This window comes from Syzygium oleosum, unplaced genomic scaffold, assembly GCF_021117445.2.
Source record: "Syzygium oleosum isolate NSW1041296 unplaced genomic scaffold, Sole_v2.1 Sole_v2.34, whole genome shotgun sequence".
Taxonomy (NCBI): Eukaryota; Viridiplantae; Streptophyta; class Magnoliopsida; order Myrtales; family Myrtaceae; genus Syzygium; species Syzygium oleosum.
The window spans coordinates 132,558-152,317 of record NW_026607518.1 but is presented as its reverse complement, the minus strand read 5'-3'; the positions used below and the strand labels follow the sequence as shown (position 1 = coordinate 152,317).

The 19,760-nt window shown below is 40.3% G+C and overlaps 2 protein-coding genes and 1 pseudogene across 6 annotated transcripts; 2 read left to right on the top strand and 1 right to left on the bottom strand.

The window, feature by feature from the left end:
- The first annotated feature begins 702 nt into the window (after window positions 1-702).
- On the top strand, window positions 703-4,092 carry LOC115685687 (bZIP transcription factor TRAB1-like). The gene is made up of 4 exons (XM_030610775.2): window positions 703-2,165; window positions 2,788-2,859; window positions 2,966-2,995; window positions 3,648-4,092. Exons 1-4 carry the CDS (start codon window positions 1,065-1,067, stop codon window positions 3,720-3,722), a joined length of 1,278 nt encoding a protein of 425 aa, XP_030466635.1. The 5' UTR covers window positions 703-1,064; the 3' UTR covers window positions 3,723-4,092.
- Window positions 4,093-4,285: 193 nt separating this feature from the next.
- On the bottom strand, window positions 4,286-9,978 carry LOC115685686 (protein DJ-1 homolog C). Of its 5 annotated transcripts, none has more exons than XM_056305032.1 (10): window positions 9,624-9,978; window positions 8,928-9,128; window positions 8,532-8,681; window positions 8,274-8,453; window positions 8,080-8,157; window positions 5,959-6,159; window positions 5,326-5,463; window positions 5,009-5,248; window positions 4,817-4,918; window positions 4,286-4,712 (listed from the first exon to the last, which is right to left on the bottom strand). In XM_056305032.1, exons 1-8 carry the CDS (start codon window positions 9,960-9,962, stop codon window positions 5,036-5,038), a joined length of 1,500 nt encoding a protein of 499 aa, XP_056161007.1. In that variant the 5' UTR covers window positions 9,963-9,978; the 3' UTR covers window positions 4,286-4,712; window positions 4,817-4,918; window positions 5,009-5,035. The 5 variants fall into 5 exon arrangements, with proteins under 5 accessions (XP_056161007.1, XP_056161009.1, XP_056161006.1 ...); XM_056305034.1 differs by having other exon boundaries at window positions 4,797-4,879; XM_056305031.1 differs by having other exon boundaries at window positions 4,817-4,879.
- A 1,877-nt stretch (window positions 9,979-11,855) lies between these two features.
- On the top strand, window positions 11,856-17,421 carry LOC115685689 (methylcrotonoyl-CoA carboxylase beta chain, mitochondrial-like; annotated as a pseudogene).
- Window positions 17,422-19,760: the final 2,339 nt, after the last annotated feature.

Here is a 19,760-nt window from a genome sequence, read left to right as displayed (position 1 = left end):
GTGGATGTTTAATTAGCAAAGCATCTTAGTTATTTAGGAAAATCAAGTTACGAGTGACCAATTCTCTTCTCATCTTACTGTAGAATTTTTTTAGTTCGTTACTAATTGGTATGAGAGCGGTCGAACCTGTGAATCATGGAAGCCGATTAATCACAAACTAGGGCTATGGAAGATTGGATTAATTCATTTTCGCAAGAACTTGGAGGAGTTATTATGTCAGAAACGCTTGCACTTTGCTAACGGAATCCCCATGTGTCTAATTACGCTTCAACACTATTTATTCCTCCTTGCGGTTGGGCTGTAATGGCTGGGGGTTCATGACAGTCCGGAGATCGATCTACTGAACCAGTTCACATCCTGCACCAATCTGGTTTGTAGGTCATTATGTCTCTCATTGTATGCGATGATGACCTTCCCAGGGATTCTCCGTCTGACTCGAAATGATGCTTTTCATCTATTAGTTGATTTAGGTGAAAGATTGCCCTGAGTATCTAAACTAAGGCTATGGCCATAATTAATTTCTTTTACGTGTATTATAAGGTTAAACCAACTGCGAAATATTGTGTTGTTAGCATATTCTTGTAACACACATCTATTTTCAAATGCCAATTCAAGGCATAAATTGCTGGCGTTAATGTGATGAGTTTGAAAAAATCTTCCATGATTGTAAATGCTTTAAACAAGAAATTGTAGTAACTTAATTACTTGAGCAAGAAATGTATGCAGCTCTGCTTTGCAAACAGCTGGATTTGCGTTAGTTTTACCTGTGAGACGCTTCAAGTTTGCCTTTATTCAGAGTAATAACTGTTTCCATAAACGGGTTCTCACCAGTGCAGATATACATGCAAAATTTCTATTGTTTTAATTTTACTCGGGGATCTATTGGGATGTGAGTTATTTGTTCTTCATACAAGTTGAACTATAATTTGGTCTTCTATATTCTTCCATACTCATACTCATTTACACTTGATTTGATGGACATTGAAGTCTAGAAATCTGAAGAGAGGGGACTATAATTAGGGTGTTGAGAAGGATACTTCTTGTGACCAATCTTTTGGAGAAAGATGGCTTCTCAATATAATTTCAAAGGCATAGCTGATGCATCGCCTGCTGAAGGATTAGCTGGGAAACCACACGGAAATCACTCTTTAACTCGGCAGCCATCAGTATACTCTTTGACTTTTGATGAGTTTCAAAACACATGGGGTGGGCTTGGAAAGGATTTTGGGTCGATGAACATGGATGAACTTCTGAAAAATATTTGGACGGCTGAAGAGACTCAGGCAATGACGTCTTCCACGGGTGCAGGGGATGGAAGCCTTCCAGAGGGTAATATACAGAGACAAGGGTCGTTGACGCTGCCACGAACTCTTAGTCAAAAAACAGTTGATGAAGTTTGGAAAGACCTGCTCAAAGAGAGTACGGTTGCTAAGGATGGGAACAAGGGTGGAGGATTCAATATGCCGCAGAAGCAACCTACTCTTAGAGAGATGACCTTGGAGGAGTTCTTACTGAGAGCAGGAGTTGTAAGAGAAGATGCTCAACAAGTGGGAATACCCAACAACAGTGGGTTTGTTGGTGATTTTCCGCTGCTTAGTAATAGTACTGGTTTGGGTCTAAACTTTCAACATCCGAGCCAGAACAATGGATTTGTTGTGAATCAGGTTGCCGAGAACAGTAAGTCAATACGTGGTCAGCCTCATAATTTAGCATTCAATGTCGGCAGTATTAGATCCAACCAGCAGCAGCTCCAGCAACAGCATGATCTGCCCCTCCTGCCCAAGCCAGCGACTATACCTTTTGCCTCTTCCATAAGTATAGCAAATAATTCCCAGTTGCCTGGTTTAGGGTCAAGAGGGGCAGTCGGGATGACAGATGCATCCATTAAAAGTTCCTTAGTTCAGGGTGGCGGGCTGCAGACCAGTGTTGGCATGACTGGGTTAGAGACTAGGGGAGTTGCTTTTCAGACAGTATCTCCTGCTAACCATATATCTCCGGATGTAATTTCTAAGAACACGGTGGATTCGTCTTCACTCTCACCCGTACCTTATCCATTCGCCCGGGGAAGAAAATCTGGCAGTGCTCTGGAGAAAGTCGTCGAGAGAAGGCAGAGGAGAATGATAAAGAACAGAGAGTCAGCTGCTCGGTCTCGAGCTCGAAAGCAGGTCAGTACACTGCTGCGAAAACTCTTTTTCTGCTGCTCGTTCTTGTTGTTAATGTATTGTTTTCCCATGGTACCTGAAACTAAAGTAGTGGATTTTTTTTTCATATGCAATTTTCTTTGATATCAAGTTGGTTCTTGATGGCTGTTATTTCATGTCATCAAATAACTCAGTTGCTCATGAAAAATGGTAGATAAAGTTTGATTTCTGAATAAACTGAAAGCAACTCTTGAAGGAGTCTTGTTACCCACTAATGTGCTGTGAATTTATTTATTTTTTAAATCATGGTGTTTGTTTGTGCTATGGTCACCGAAATATTGTAACACTGAGTTGCCCCTTGTAAGCTTGTGTTATCCTGGAGGTCACTAGTTAGCTACATAGTGGAAATAACGAAGGTACAAAACCTGATAAAGTCGAGGCAATATAATGTCAACAGAACCAACTGTGCATCTGCTAAAGCAGTGTTGAAGCGGAGGACCACTTGAGAATGTAGAGGCTTGAGTTGAACATTGTTTTCCAGATAGGGTCGAGGAATTGATGCCTGGCAGTGGCAGTTTCGAAATTTAGATAGTTTTTACTTGGAAAAATTGGATACGTCATCTTATTGGGTATGGAATACTTGCAGGCTTATACTTTGGAACTTGAAGCTGAAGTTCAAAAACTTAAAGAACTTAATCAGGAATTACAGAGGAAACAGGTACCTGATCAAGTTACTAATGTTGCTGCCATACTGAAGAAGTTTGATTTTTTCAATGTGTCCTTAATTCATTCGTTTTTTGTTCTCTTGGGGTGTACTGATGCAGGAGGAGTTGATGGAAACGCAAAAGAGCCAGGTGCGTTCAATCTCTATAGTCAACTTGAACTCCCCAGTTTCATCATTAATTTAGTACATAAACAGAGAAATGACCTAAAGGGTCTACTCTTTTCGGTACAAATTCTGTTGGCTGTCCTGTCTCGATGTGATAATGTGACGGCAACTACAAGTGCTCCCCACGACATGCCTTTCCCTGCAAGTGCTCCTTAGAGCCACTACATGATACATTGCTATCATGTCGGCCTCAAGAGATTCCATCTGAATCAATTTTCCTTCCAGTATCTAGAACATTCTTTGGTGGATCTGTCCTGCTTGCTTTCTCTTTAGCCCTTCTCTATTGGAGAACACTGTTTATGCCAACGCTAGAATCTTCAAAAGTAAAGTGATTTGAAAGTGACCATCAGTTGAAAGCGACTTCTGAGGAGTTGAACTCTCCATAAAAATCTCTATAAAGCAATGATCTCTCTCTCTCTCTCTCTCTCTCTTTAACTTGTAGAAATGAAACAGACATTCGATATGTTAATTGGGTTCCAAGAAATTGTCCGGTTGTACAATTTACTAATTTAAATAGAAAAAACATCATATGAGTCTGCTACATATCTTTCCCAACTATGGGATCTCTCTATTTAAAAGTGCCAGATCCTCATTGGTTCCTTTTTGTGTTTGTGCAGATCTTAGAGAGAGTGAACCGGCAATGGGGAGGTAAAAGAATCTGCTTGAGGAGGACGCTGACAGGCCCGTGGTAGACCGCCTTGAGATTGAATTTAGATGTTCGAGTGCGGAGCGTTGGATATGTGGGCAACTCCAGTGTTGGGTTGTACATCTTATCATCTGATCGTGCTCTTTTGAAGAAGATTATGCAGAGATTAGGTAGCTGTATCTATAGATCGGCAAGGAGGGATGACCGGCTGTAAATAAGTTGTGAACCATACTTAGTTTGATGTCTAGGCGGAAGCGGAACTCTTTTGGATTGGTGTGCTATATTTGTGGGGTGAATAGCACCAACCAGTCGTGTTTTAGCCACCAAAGAGTTCTGAAGAAGTTGATGCATCAAATCTGTAAACATAGGATGATCTGAGGTTATGAATCAAAACATCTTTAGGTTTAATGTTCTTACATCATCACTCTTTGATTGTTCTCAGGGTTGCATTTGAACCATCCATAATGATCTTAGGTCGCGAATCCTCACATAGTCGTGTTGACAATCATTTCAGAAGTGATTATGGAGCTTGACTGATTGAGCAAATCAGTCTAACATCCTGTGCTCATTTACTTGCCAAAAAGAAAGAATAGAAAGATCACCTTGTGCTTAAACAAAACTGAATTTGTTTGTCATTTCTCAACTGTGGATAATTCATATAAAGAGGAGACCATCTAAACATACATATGGTGAGTCTACGAACTGTACGAATTCTACAGAAATGAGGGTATGTACAAGAAGCACTCATCAGAGACCTGGATCATCAGACTACGGACTAAAACAAGAAAACAAAAGAAAAAGAACATCTGCAGAAAGAAACGAGAAAAAGACACTCCCAACTTCGATCTCCCATTAGATGCGTAGCCTTTGCAGCTGAAAAATAGGATAAACCAAGTAAAAGCAGCTCTGCAGATACACTTAGCTTGTTTTGACATCTCCCCACTTTCTTTTTCCTCATCAGTCTATCTAGAAAATAGGATTGGATCAGGAGCAAATGAATCATCCACAGTCCATCTACATTAGGCGATGGCAGAATCTGTAACCAAACAAGTCCCCTCAGCCTTACAGTGGTTGAATACAAAGATTAACAATGTGAACTATAAGTCAAATGAGCATATACAGTGCAAGTAAATATCTTACCTGCCAATCAGCACCCGCGCGAAGTGCATGAAATTCTCTAGAATGAGCAGCTTTCACATGATTCTGCAATACAGGAGAAACAAAATTTTTCTCTCCATTCAGCTGAAGAACCATAAAATCCCACATTAGAGCATTGTCCATGCAAAAACATAGTTCTCTTAGTAGAGGGATAATGAGCCGGGAAACTGAGACCTCTGTGGAGTAAGCCCATGGACCTCCCTAACTTCTGGGGTACTCAAAAACGAGGCCTTCTGCAACACTTCTTGCCCTTCCGTGGCCGAAAAGTTTGCTAATGATAGCCAGTGCAAAATCTGTGACAGATGCGAGTCCACTGCTCGTGATCACCTTCCCGTCAATGACCACTTTAGCACCATCCATTCCTTCACAAGCAAGGTTGTTTGCAACAGACGGATGTGCAGTGACTCTCTTATCCTACACATTGGAGAAATTACATGCAATCCGATACAGGAGATAAGGGACAAAAGGGTACTGAGTAGGATTTTAAATACCTTCAGTAACCCCTGTCTGTGTAAGATTGCTGGCGAAGAGCAGATTGCTCCATATACTCTTCCAGCCAAATTTTGCTCTTCTAGCAGATTTTTCAAAATTCTGGACTTATGTAAACGGTCAGAGCCAGCAGTTTCTCCCTGTAATTCCACGTTGAATGACCCTTTCAATTAATTGTATACACACATGCAAGCTCGCACAATACTCAACTTTGATAATTTGAATCACAGAATAAGCATGCAACTAACAAGCTCAATAGGCAGGCAAATTGAGCACTCTATTATGGTCTCTCTTCACATATCTATATTACTGAAAACATGATGAGAAGAATCATCAAAGTAAATAATCTAACAACAGCAGAAAATCTATCTTCCCAGTAAAATAACAAGGAGCAAGGCTGTGATGTGCATAAAGCTCTTGCTCGATAGAGGCAACCTCTCCACAACCTTCCTCCACCTCAAGAAACCAAAATTTTCTATTGGAGCTTTTGCTTGGTTACTGCTCATAAAGCAACAAAAGTTTGTTGTCTTGATTTACTTTCGAGGTTATTAATCATAGAGCTCTTGTGAGAGTAACGCTTAGACAACTGCAAAACATAATGCTTATAAGAGCAAAACACCTAAAGAAAATCTCACTGGAAGAATGATCAAGTCATAGCTTGTTTCTGCAGCTTCACCGATTAACTTGTCGGCAACAATTTTTGTGCCTTGCGATGCCAAAATCTGCAAATTTCTTTCAACTGAAGCAACCACCACATCTACTTTGGCTCGTCGTAGAATGTCCACTATAGTTACCATTTCAATGTCCTCACAACCATTTGCAATTGGAATTAGGACCTGTTTGAAGTTTAAATAGAGAGAGACGTCATAAGTGTTACAAATTAATCCTTTCTATAATAAGGGTTATATATCGTAAACAATACTTAAATAAAAGACGTTCGAAAAATAAGGAAAAAAGGGAGACAAAAGAAAACTGGTGCATGGTGAAAATAAAGATTTTCTCCCATGAAAGTGATTTTTGCCGAAATAAGTCCCAAAGAACTCATAAATTGAACTGGACAACAAGCAACTTTTCTTTCAACTGACGAAAGTATAGCTAGAGAGTCTCTGATAGCACAAGCTATTCAAAGCGAAGGGTCTATTAAGACTTGCAAGTATAAGAATCAAAGACTTTTCACAAAATTACAGAAGATAACACGTCCTAATTACAGCCATTGAGCACATGGTAGATGTAACATGGCTTGATCAATCAATTTCATGCACAAATTCCACCTGATTAAGCTATTAGAAACAAAGGAAGGGTTCTGTGACTAATTTTTATTGCTAAGGTTTATGTGGAAGCAAAGCTTAGTGTGTAAGTCTCTATAAACTTAAAAAGTCTTTATTCCCACAAACCCACCCTCAACAATAGATCCTATAGGCTCAGTCAGAATGGGTGAAGCTAGCTACCTTGAAGAAAAAAAAGGGCCCTTCTATTTTTTCGTGCTGACCAAAATCTAGCAATGATAACGCAACTTCATTTCCAACTCTTTTTCAACTAGTACGGGTGGATAAACCTTTGGTTTTGCCTAAAAGCACTCACTTTCAAAGGAACAACCTCATTTCCTGCTATCCAGAAACTAGAGGTTACGAAAAGTATCTATAGTAAGATAACACCCCTTGAGGAAAAACATTGTCGTTCTCAATTCACAAATGCAGATATAAACCGATAACCCACTTTCTCAGCCACGGAGCCAGGGAAGGGAAAACAGGGATTGTCACCCCTGCCACCCCGCCAACAACACCCCCCCCCCCCCCCTTCTCTCTGGTCTTTGCCACTCGTCATAATAGGCCCAAAAGACGTTTACATAAACTTCTTTGGGTTTGAGTGGTATAGCTCAAGGGGTTAGTTGAGCCCAGCCCCTTGATTTCATGTCGGATGACAACGTCATTCCACAACAAAAACATTATTTGTTGTTTCAATTTTTATACTTGCAGAGTGTTCTTTTCTACACGTGATAATATCAAATGTAAATTAAATCTTTAAGTTAAGTACATTGAACATTTCTTCCCCCCTTCATTCGAATTCTAGCTTCGTCACTGCACTTTCAAGTTCAAACTTCACTACATATCCTACAACTGCAATCAAGGCCTCCATATGTTCCCATTGTCCCACTTTAAACCTGGGTCAACCAATTTCTTAGCCATTATTTTGTTACTGGAAACCTTTTCTTCTATATCTAATAGTATGTATTTTTCTTCCTCTTTATGATATGTCTTAGAGAGGAAACGGCGGAGGGAGGGCAATATAGAGATTGTTAGCATAATCACCTCAATCAAGGACTCAATTCAAGTTTAACCTTATACTACCAAGATTGGTTCAATGCCACATTTTTTCACCAGACTATGAGGTAGGTGAGATGACAAGTACTCTATTGCTAGGTGAGGATCTATTTCAACAGTGTTATAAAGTATATCTAGATATAAACCGATCTGAATGTCCAAGACTTTACAATTAGAAGAAGCATAAGCAACAGATGAAACATAGATACAAGAAGTCCGCTACTTCCCCGTTTCTCTCGGGTAATGAGTACTTCATTTTTCTTTGATAGTACCGCTTCAGGCAAGTATGACATGATATGATCCTATAGCCTTAGAAGATAAGAGGTTGCTATGAATTCAGAAGACACTATAACTGATGAGAAACAAACCAAGACATTGGTATATGGTGAAGAGGAGAGCTCAATACTTGAATACAAATTCAGAGATACTACTTACGCGAGGAGTATGGTCCACAACCCACTCAGCTTTGTTGAACTCTATGTTTTTAGAATGATCATTGGCTTCGTGCATCAGCTATAAATAAAAAAGGAAGGGAAGACATCAAATTTAAGAACAATATTCTTCAGGTAGTTCATTAATGAAGTCTTGGATGAACATTAAATCTTACGCAATATGTACTAGGCCCTTACCAAGGATTGTCCAACTTCTGCAGCTACAGACTCACCGAAGAGCTGCTCCACTAAGGACAGAGCAAAAAGGAATGAAGTTCCAGGACCACGGCTAGTTGTAAGCTCTCCTGAAACTTGAATATTTGATTTAACGGCCCAAAAAGTGGGGAGCTTGTCAAAGAATGCAGGGTGACAAGTAGTCTAGCATGAAAAACAATGTTATCACCAGTTACAGTTTGTGTATATATGTCTAATTTAATGCAAGACGTATCAACCCACCTGCTTTCTTTTTAGAAGTCCCCAGGGGAGAAGTGTGACTGCAGGAGCAGCACATATTGCTCCATATAACCTCTGTCCCTCAGCCTGTTTGCTCATGATTTTTCGAAGGATTTCGCAATCCCTTAGCCGTGCTGAACCAGGCATTCCTCCCTATAAATGCGGAAATATCATTATCATGAAACCGCAATTTGGTTGATTGCAAGATCACATTTTTATAGTTTTAGCTTCAGTCATTGTGATTTTATCACTACTTTCGCTTACTTTGATCATAGCATCACAGAAAAGCTAAGGGAAAATCACTTGCTTAAGAACAACATATGGATGCATCACGTATTCTCTTACTTGCTAAATCATACTATCACTTTTGGAAATATACATTAATGTGAAGAAATGTACCGGCAAAGCCACTAGATCATAAACTTCATCACAGCATTCTGAAATTGAGACATCTGCGACAAGTTTAACACCACCAGAGGCTTCAATCTGGAGCTGTGGCTCCACAGAAGCCACTGTCACACTTGCACCAGCTCGACGAAGCACATCAATTAGCACCACAGCTTCCATTTCCTCTGTGCCATATCCGATTGGTATTAGGACCTAGCAACAAAGAAAAGCCAAATAAGCACTCCAAAGGAGACCGCGGACATCGACGACCAAACTATCTTTTCTAACCAATGAAAACTTCCATCTTCCTGAAAGATATGTGTCACAACCAATCTAAATTGTGCCCACCATTTTTCACCTTTTTGCTGGAAATGCATTCGAAAAGACATTAGATTTCAAATTTTCCTCATTGACCCTTCCCTCCATATATTAGGAAATAATGGAGGATCATCAAAATCTTTTCAAAACTTCACCTTTTGTTGTTGTTATCCACTCACCGAGACAAACAACGTGGACAGCAAACAAAACAAGAGAATTCATCAAATGGGTTCTCCATTTTTCTCTAAACTTTCCTCTTCAAATGGAAATGGAAACGGTAAACCTGCAACTTTCAATGTCAAACAGCCTCTCCTTCTCTTGCCCCTGTATTCCCATCAGTTTACACGAAAGGAAAGACAAAAGGAGGGGAAAAAAAATCTCGAAGGGGACCTTCTTAGCCGCGACGGGAGGAGGAGCTTCCGCGGCGTCCGCCGTTAAGACAATCGGAGGCGGAGGAGGAGACGGCGTCTGCCTCCTGGAGGGTCTTGCAGAGCGTTCCCTCGACGCTTGCGTGGGAGCTTTTCTTCGCGGGGACGTGGCGGACGCGAGCGTCGGAGAAGAGAGCAGCGCAGGCGCAGACGTCGAGATCGAGGAGGGTCTGCGAAGGGACGTGAATTTGAGAGACGGATACAGAGGGAGGAGGGACGGCGACAGAGACTCCATGGCTGCTGAGCTCGAGCTCTGCGGGAAGGAGCATCCGCCGGCGCTTTGGAGAGGGAAGTATCCCATCCGAGCTGATTCTGAAGTTTTTGCAGCGGTAAGTACTACTCAATAAAAAATGAAAAAAGAAAGGAACTAATACTGAGTTTAATGAAGGTATTAACAAAAATCTGGATTATCACATCTAGTAGGACCCATATGGACCAACATGGGCCTATCAATTTCTAGGGACGATTTGTTTTAGGATGGGTTGGTTTCACTTTGGAACCGAGAATCAGACCAAAAGGGTTGATGCCCAATTTGTGGAATTGGGAACCGACCCATCTGATTCTGAAATCCGACTAATCGGTCCGATATGTTTCTCGGGTGGGTTCAAGAACCGACGATAATATATTCTCTTTTCATAGTCTAAACTCTCATTATTTAATATTTTGGATCTTTAATTAATAAAAATCTCGATAAGAAGACTCTAAAGGTGTGATAATATATGATCAAGTAACTAAACTTGCTAATAAAAATAAGACATCTGTCTAGTTCGAGTGATTTGACCCACACCTGGAATCGAGAATCGGATTAACAATCACTGGTTTCAAATTTTAGGAACCGGAACTCACCCAAAATTGGTTGAATTTGGTCTAGTTCCAATGCTAACCTCCACCATTTGCAATAATTGATATCTGATATAATAGATTTACCATATTTTATGAAAATGTCGAATGCTTGTTGTTTTCAGTATTGCATTGTTAGTGTTACATTTTCCATATGCAAAAAACTGCTTGGCCGGACCACAATAAATGGTTAGAACTGAAATAGCTATTGCAATGCTAGCCGACGTCTTGGGTGGCTATTTCCAATTAGTAGTATCTATGGATCTTTTCCCCAATTTTCATACTAGCAATATCAAACTTTCAAAATTCAGAACATCATTTTCATTACTAATGTTATGCGTTATGGTCTTCTATTACTAGGATTAGTTTTGAACTTGCTCTAGTGCTGGTAGAGGATATGTACCCATTATAATCCACCTGCAACAAATATGTATATTCATTGCAGAAGAAATTCAGTACACTACGCACTTTAGAAACCTCTACTCTTTTACACGTGTTTCTATAGTTTACTCTTGGATCAACCTCTTTCATTTACTCTACATGACAACACAATACAACTTTTTCTTGTTCGGTTTGACAGATTATTTCATTTATAAATGGTTCTGTTTGGGATAGGTAGTCTTGTTGATGAAACTCTATCCATCTAAATTTTTTTTTTGTTGTTACTTTAATTTTCATTTTGCTTGACTAAAAATGAAGAAATTAAAGAAATGAAAAAAAAAGGAGTTGGTCGGTTCTCCGGTAGTTCTTGGAATCGTAGGTGTACCGACCCGATTCAATGAGGATGGGGAGTGATCATCGGGGCTCGAGGGCATGGACAAGGAGTGCTCCGCTTCTAGGATGGCAAAAAAGACAGGAATAAACAAAAATGTGAATCGTATATAGGGAGGGCGATTTTGGAATATATATATGAAAACTAAAATTAGCTCACAGAGGTGCATTTTGACAAGCACTACTAGGATGGTGATCTCTTGCGAAGGTGCCTATATGTACGCCAAAGGATAAAATCGTGAGGCTCAGTACGGGACGGACAAAAGTTGACAATAAAATAGGCTTTCAGGTTTCAAAAAGTGGGAACCGATCCCGACATGATAAGTTTTAGGTTCCAAATGGAACATAGACCTACTTGGAACCGCAAAATTGAATCAATTAAAAAAAATAAAAAACAAAAATAATTATCCAGTAAGTCGAGTGTGGACGAAACTCCAACGTGGCGAGCTGATGCGGAGCCGAGCGGGCGGATATGAACACACAAGCTCAAGCTCCTCCTCCGCCAACGCTCTCATATAAAAAAATAATCGATCCCCTCGCCATTGCCAAAAATCCTCGAGCACAGCAAGCAACATACGCGACCGCGAGCGACGAATCTGCTTCGGCTCTCGATCCGGAGAACGACGATCGGCAATCGCAATGCTCAGGGCTCTCGCGCGGCGAGCGGTTTCCGCCTCCTCCGGCCGCGATCCGGTCCCGCCTCCGCCGCGAGGACGAGGAGGAGGAGGACGGCGGCGACGGCGGGGGTTCTGCTCGGGAGTGCTTCCCGACGGCGTCGATCGCGGGTCCGACGAGTACGCCCGCAACTCCGGAGCCATGGGGGACCTCGTCTCGCGGCTCCAGTCTCGTATCCAAACGGTACGAGGTCGACAGTCGTGTATCGTCGTCGTGATTGCGCGTGCGCTCGAGTGGTTTTTCTGTGGTGTTTGAGGAGTTTTGTGGTTTGATGGTTGGAAAGGTGCTCGGCGGGGGAGGAGCGGAAGCCGTGAGGAGGAACAGGAGCAGGAATAAGCTGCTCCCTCGGGAAAGGATCGATCGTCTCATCGACCCGGGCTCTTCTTTCCTCGAGCTCTCGCAGGTTCGGAGACTCTGGTTTTCCTCTTGGTCTCGCGCAGTGTTTCCGGTTTTTCGTATCGGGGCTGTCAGTTCGTCTTCGAGTCAATTCATGTCATTGCGAAATGTTGATGGTCTGTTGCTTATCCTGAGCCTATGGTTTTGAATTCATATCAAGGGAGGAAAGTTTATGACGGAGTTGATACGTTGTTGGCGCGCATTCTTTTAGATACTCTAGTCCAAGCCGCTTCTTGAACAGAATCGAACCAGCGGCAATTGGAACCGACCCCAGATCGAGATTGTATCAGATGCACATTAGGCTACTGCATGATCACGCGCCGTTGTCGGAACGGCAGTTAGTTCTGTGGTTTGGAAAGAAAAAAAATTCTGGGAATCAGAAGTTTCTTTTATCTTGTACTTCTCTTGAGATTCAGTTTGCACACCAATCTTTTGTCTTATTTATCGACTTCTTATTCTGCATCTTATTATGGGAAAAGCTTGCAGGCCACGAACTGTATGAAGATCCCTTGCCATCCGCTGGCATAGTCACTGGAATAGGTCCTGTTCATGGGCAGCTTTGTATGTTCATGGCTAATGATCCTACTGTTAAAGGGGGAACGTATTTTCCAATCACTGTCAAGAAGCATCTCAGGGCACAAGAGATTGCTGCCCAATGCAAACTGCCATGTGTATACCTTGTTGATAGCGGTGGCGCTTTCGTCCCAAAGCAAGCTGATGTTTTCCTTGACAGGGATAATTTTGGTAGGATATTCTACAATCAAGCTGTGATGTCATCCAAAGGCATTCCTCAAATTGCACTGGTATTAGGCTCTTGCACTGCAGGGGGTGCCTATATTCCTGCCATGGCTGACGAAAGTTTAATGGTCAAGGGAAATGGCACTATATTTCTTGCTGGGCCACCACTTGTAAAGGTTAGTCGTAGGTTTTAGTAAGTTGGGTGTTCATGTGTGTTAGCATTAAGTCTTCCATTTTTATGCTTCCACCATTAGGCATGAGTAGGTAAATGGTCTACGTTATGCACTTTTTAGTGTTTTGTGCTTGAGGATGTCAGTTTTAAACCTGGACATATTATGAAAGAGGAGTTTCAGTAGGCTGCTACGGGAGAGGAAGTTTCTGCAGAGGATTTAGGGGGTGCGGCAGTGCATTGCAAGACTTCAGGTGTTTCAGATTATTTTGCACAAGGTATATAGTTCATCTTTTCTGCGCACTCTGTTTCAGATGTACCTCCTGTGATTTCTCCGATGCTTTTTGCGCTCTCTGCTTATATATTGTTCTCCCTGCGATTCATGAAATTTAAGCTTTCCAAAATGGATACTTGAGTTTTTATTGTTTTAGAATTGGCTTCAGCATATATGTAAAAGTGTATTCTGTGATGAATTTTTCTACTCAAATGAATTATTGAAGCAAATACTCTCTCTCTCTCTCTCTCTCGCGCGCGCGCGCACGAAAGGTTGGAGTGTCTTCTTTTGCTGCCATAAGTTACATTTTCTATTTCCCATTTTGTAGATGAGCTGCATGGTCTTGCTCTTGGAAGGAACATCATTAAAAATTTGCACACTGCTGGGAAACTGGGAACTTTGGCTAGATTCCAAAATGTCTGTTCTGAGATTAAAGAGCCATTATATGATGTAAAGGAGCTTCGTTCTATTGCACCAACAGACCACAAGCAGGCCTTTGATATTCGATCTGTTATTGCTCGCATTGTAGATGACAGCGAATTTGATGAATTCAAAAAACTCTACGGCACTGTGAGGATACTTTTGTAATTGAATCATTTTGGGATTCTCTTTCTTTTTCCTGCTGTGTGCCTCTGAACTTGCTTGCCCTTGTTCCATTCTTTTCAGACTCTCGTGACAGGATTTGCCGGATTTTTGGGCAACCTGTGGGAATTATTGGGAACAATGGGATCCTCTTCAATGAATCTGCTTTAAAGGGGGCCCATTTCATTGAACTCTGTTCTCAGCGTAACATACCTCTTGTCTTCCTTCAAAATATAACTGGGTTCATGGTACGCAAGTTCCTCCCCTGGTTTGTTTCAACAATTTATGGTTAGGAATACTTTCAATTGCTTAATTCCAATCTGAATTGGGTAGTTATAACCACTATATGGTTCTTGAGGATGTTTTGGCATAATGTGACTCCCAGTTCAGAGGGTAAACTTAGATCTTATGGGTAGAGCTCTAGAACTTGCATTGCACGTCCGAGATATGGGTGATTAAGTGTACGAATATGGAAACTACCTTTAGGTTCTTCTCATGTACTTCCATATTAGCAGTGATAGACTGTATTTTTTTTGACATTTTTAACTCACTCTTGTACCAACTCAAGAAGCAGCATTTTCCTTCTAAAAAGCAATGGGCATCTCATGTCAAGTTAGAGTATGCTAGTTTCGGTGGGGAGAAAAAAGAAGAGAAACAGGAAGAAGTCCTTACTAGCATGTCCTTTTGAGATGACGACATGTGGCAGTTGAAATAGTGTTAGGAAATTTTTGATGTAGGCGGTAGTTGCTGTTTCAAGTAATATTTTCTTTTATGCTGAAGGAACTCGACTCTTAAGGACAACTTTTAGGGTGATTACACCACCGCAAGTGGCATTTTGGTCATGATTGATTTTCCACTCAAGTTGCATGCTATTGAAATGTCATGCTTCAATGTGCAAGGTTGGATCCAGATCGGAAGCAAATGGGATAGCTAAATCTGGAGCAAAAATGGTGATGGCAGTCTCTTGTGCAAAGGTCGGCTACATGCACTTTGTTTATTATGCTTATTTTTCTTTTCTTTCTGGTCAGTAGTTGTGAGTCCTTTTAAGGGAACTCTGAAGTATTATATTGAAAGTTAGCAATTCTTTTCATTTCTTTTCCCCCCTCTAAGAAAAGGGTGCATTTGTCTAACTTTCATCTGATCTGTAGATATCTCCTGATAAAGCCACCGAGATTTTGAGTTATTAGTTATGGCAATTCCTTAAGTTGAAATGCTATGAGGCTTTATTTTTAATATTTATGAGAAGTCTTCGATCACAGCTTACAGTTACTGTCCCTTGTCTGAAGTCTTCTTCAACAGCCATAAAGTATATTTTCCCTTTGAGCTATACGCAGAAATTTTATGCCTTTGTCTGAAGTCTTCTTCAACAGCCATAAAGTATATTTTCCCTTTGAGCTATATGCAGAAATTTTATGCCTTTTTAATTCTTTTTCTTGTGAATTTTTGCCAGTTGAGTTGGCTTTAAGACCTACTGAAAATGAATATGCTCAATAAATCTTTGTTGACTTGTTTTTAATAACAAATTCTTATAATCATGTGCTTATTAGAGAGAAAATGAGGATAGTTATCAAAAGAACTAGGGGAGACGTTCTTGAAAAAGTAATCAAAAGTGAGTTTTGTCATTGTCCTTATCTGTGTGGTTTAGCGTTCTATAGATGCCTGAACTCACCTTTGTTACTTGAAAATTGTGTTTATGATATAGATCTGTAATCATCTCTAAGTCCAGCAGTAGAATTTATAGAACTTGCAATGCTCATAAAATATGACGGCTGTCCTGTTCATTAGGACTTTATTCAAATAAGAAAGCATAAAAAGGATGCACAACATGAACATGCTTTCCAGAACGTTGGAGGCTGCAATGACCACTTTTCTATATATACCCTGGATGCTGATGTTCTTACATGTATCTATTCTGGGCATTGTGGCTATAGGCATATGACATGGTTCTAGTGTCAACACACTTTGTGATTAGCAGACCCGATCCATCTAGCTTTCCTTTGGTACTGCATTCTTATTCAGCTTGCATCATATTAAATACTTGACATGTCATCTGAGGTGTGTATGTAGGCTTTCAGCTGTGGTGTGGATGCATAACTGCAATAAGATCTAGTTCTAGCCAAAGCATGAAAAAGAAATCCATACTCTGTAAGCTTCACTAATTGTCTCATGTGTGTTTTGGCATCCTTACTATTTGGTAAGTTCAAGCATGTTTCACATATTATAAGACACCGAAAGTTTTGTGACAAAGAGGTGAAGAGGACATAATGAAGAAAGATAAATGGCTTTCTTGTATATTCCAGGTTCCCAAAGTTACAATCATTGTGGGTGGAAGCTTTGGTGCTGGAAATTATACTATGTGTGGCCGTGCATACAGTCCTGATTTTATGTTCCTATGGCCAAACGCAAAAATTTCCGTAATGGGAGGAACTCAGGTAGGCCTGCACTGCACATTCCTTTTTTTTTATGACTGGTAGATCCATTTGATGTTACGTTTTAGCTCCACAGTGCGCATGCTTCGAAAAGGACGGCGTGTATAATGTCTTGCTTTAAAGCGTGCATACTGGAGTATCAACCTACTTCATTTTCCATATTGTAGAATGTGTAAAGTGGACGACCTATCGACTTGTATTAACCAGATGTAATCTAATTTATCAAGGATGCACTGTCTTGCATTCTAACTGATACAGTTGAGCTCGAGTCATGAAAAGGAACTAAGAGAGATTCATAGAGTAATTTCGAGAAAATTTAATCTGGCTTCAGTACTCGTGGATTATGCAATCGACACAGGTGAATTATAGTAGATGCTTGTGCATGGCTTCTTTTGTTGGACATAACTCTTAATCCTACCTTACATGGGATTGTTGTCCGAGAGTTCTTTATCTTCCTGTTGTAAAGCTTTGTATTTATGGGTTCTCTTGGCAATACGTAGGCTGCCGGTGTACTGGCTCAAATAGAGAGGGCGAACAAGAAAAAGCAGGGAGTCCAGGTAAAACATCACATGCTCATGTTAAAAGAGCATCCTTAAGACTGACTGCGCGAAAGGCATGCTTATGCGGTTCGATCATTGCTTTTGCTGTAGGGGACGAAGGAAGAAGAGGAAAGCTTCAAGGCGAAAGTCGTGGAGGCATATGAAAGGGAAGGGAACTCTTACTACTCCACGGCGAGGCTGTGGGACGATGGGATCATCGATCTGGCAGACACCAGGAAAGTCATCGGCCTCTGCATCTCCGCCTCGTCGAACCGTTCCCCGGAAGACACCAAGTACGGGGTCTTTAGAATGTGAAAGTACCAAACAATGGGGGGGAGAAGAAAGAAGGAACTGCGCTTGTCGCTCTGTGTATAGGAAAAACTCCCGCGACAGCCACATCCATCGATCGGAATCCCAATGTTAACTCGCTGGTCAAATTGCAAATTTTTTTTTACATATCTCTCTCTCGCTTGCACATAGATCATGGCGCGATTCGCATATGAATTAACGTTACGAAATGTCGGTACGTTCCATCGATGTGTTTGCTAAAAGGGCGTGACGGTGCGAACGATCATTAGATATATAAAACATTTGTTAAGAGTGTCCATAGCAGCGCCAGAGGCCTAACGCATAAGGCGTCTGACTTCTAATCAGGCGATTGTGGGGTCGAGTCCCACTGGGCGTGCGTTTTTGCTGCCATTTTTATATTCCTCAAACCTTTTTTTTTTATAACATAAGGTTTTTATTTATCATTTTATTATTTCCTTAGTTATGTAAATTTGACACGAATTGATTTCATAATTTTGAATTCAAAAACAAAGAAAAAGTAAGTATATCATGTTGATGTGACACAAATTTAGATTAGAACATCGAATAAAATAATTAGAAAATCTAAGAGTGGAGCCACCTAAGATTTTTTTACAAGCCCATGTCCCACCAATTTGTAACGGTTCGAATTCCTAGATACTTTCGTGCTCTAAATATGTTTTTATTTTCACGAGTAAATTTATTTCTTTACTTATGGAAATTTGATACAAATCATTATTAAGAAAATAAAATATTTCGTAACGATGTCAACACGAATAGATTAGAAAATTGAGTAAAATAATTAAAAATCGAAGTGTATGGTACCTAAATCTTTGTGAGCCTAAATCCCCAATCAGTAACAACCCAAATTCCTACAATCTTTCGCGTTCTAACCTATTTTATGTACCACAATTACCTAAACCTATTTTTCTTTATTCGTTTCTCTACTGAAAATTGGAAAATGAACTTACATTATGTATTTTTATCTCAATTTTTCTCTTCATTTCTTATTCATTAGAATATTCAATCCCCCTCTTCCTTAAACATAAACTTTTCAAAAGGAAAAAAAGTGGTTTTTCAACAACAAAAAAAGAAAGTCACTGACCAATGGGGTGATTGGTCGAGTGGCTGAGAGTTTCTAGCCTTAGACAGTTAAACTGATGAGGTCTTAGGTTCAACTCCCGCCGATCACATCTTGGGGGCTTACCCGGTGGCATTGGTCTTGTACCCCACCACCCCGAGGAATAGTCCATTGCACGTGGGATATCTCGGTTATCAAAAAAAAGAAAAAGTCACTGACTTTTTGGCATCGACTTTCAACTGTGGCATAAAAAGACATCGAGTTTTACCCTAGAGACAATTTTGACTATCGTTAAAATTTTTTGTCAAAATGTACGTACAGGGCATCTGAGGTGGTAAACGACAAAGCCATGTCAACAGACATGATTTGCATAAACTGTTGGGAATCGTACACCGATTCCAGAAAAATAACTCAAGCAAACGATCATCACTAACAGAATATAATAATAAAAAGAACAGAATCGAAAGGATACACTAGAGAATTTGTTATCGAATTTTATCCAAACCTGGGCTACGTCTTTGCTTAGAGGCACTCTGCGAATCTACTAGATTTCGAAGAAAGTAGAAATACAATAATGATCTTCTCTCAAGATCGGGCACAAAGAGATTGAGAACACTCACAAAGAAAAACTCATTTTTTCTTCTCTCTTTTCTTTTCTCTCTATTTTCTTCATAGCGTTTGACGGCTAGCTTCTATCAATAGCTAATATGTAAAATGCAGCTTTTAACCTAAAAACAAAATTAATAGAAAAGACAAAAAAGCCCTCAATGATAATATTTGACTTCATCCTTCAACAATCTTCCATTTGAAGACAATGCACTCGATGCACCAAGCAACTTTTCATCCATCTACTTCAAAAGCTAGTAATTGGAACTTGTGCCTCTGCGATACTCCTCATCAATTAACATGGAGTAATACTAATGGTAGTAGTACAGAAAATAAGTTTCTGTCTGTCTACTACATTGGTAAACATATCAGCTGGATTTTTCGCGCCATCAATCTTATGTAACTTTAACTCATTATTTTTCAATGCCGATTTGATGAAATGATAACTCTTCTTAATATGTCTAGTCCTTGAGTGATAAGCTGCATTCTTTGCTAAGTGTACAACACTTTGACTATCACTCCATAGTGTGCTCACTGGCTGCTTTTGATGTAACTCCTCCATATAATCTTGTAACCACATGATTTCCTTGGAATCTTCCGTGATCGCCACGTATTTTGCTTCTGTCATTGATAGAGCCACTACTCACTGTAGTTGAGATATCCAACTTACTACTGTACCTGCAACTGTAAAGG

Excerpts from the sequence above, each read along its gene's own strand:
- LOC115685687 (XM_030610775.2), top strand. The coding sequence starts at position 1,065 with ATGGCTTCTCAATATAATTTCAAAGGCATAGCTGATGCATCGCCTGCT. Across the intron at positions 2,860-2,965 it reads AGGAATTACAGAGGAAACAG|GAGGAGTTGATGGAAACGCA; the intron begins GTACCTGATCAA and ends GTACTGATGCAG. Across the intron at positions 2,996-3,647 it reads TGGAAACGCAAAAGAGCCAG|ATCTTAGAGAGAGTGAACCG; the intron begins GTGCGTTCAATC and ends GTGTTTGTGCAG.
- LOC115685686 (XM_056305033.1), bottom strand. The coding sequence starts at position 9,962 with ATGGGATACTTCCCTCTCCAAAGCGCCGGCGGATGCTCCTTCCCGCAG. Across the intron at positions 9,129-9,623 it reads CTCCCGTCGCGGCTAAGAAG|GTCCTAATACCAATCGGATA; the intron begins GTCCCCTTCGAG and ends CTTTGTTGCTAG. Across the intron at positions 5,464-5,958 it reads ATGACTTGATCATTCTTCCA|GGAGAAACTGCTGGCTCTGA; the intron begins GTGAGATTTTCT and ends GTGGAATTACAG.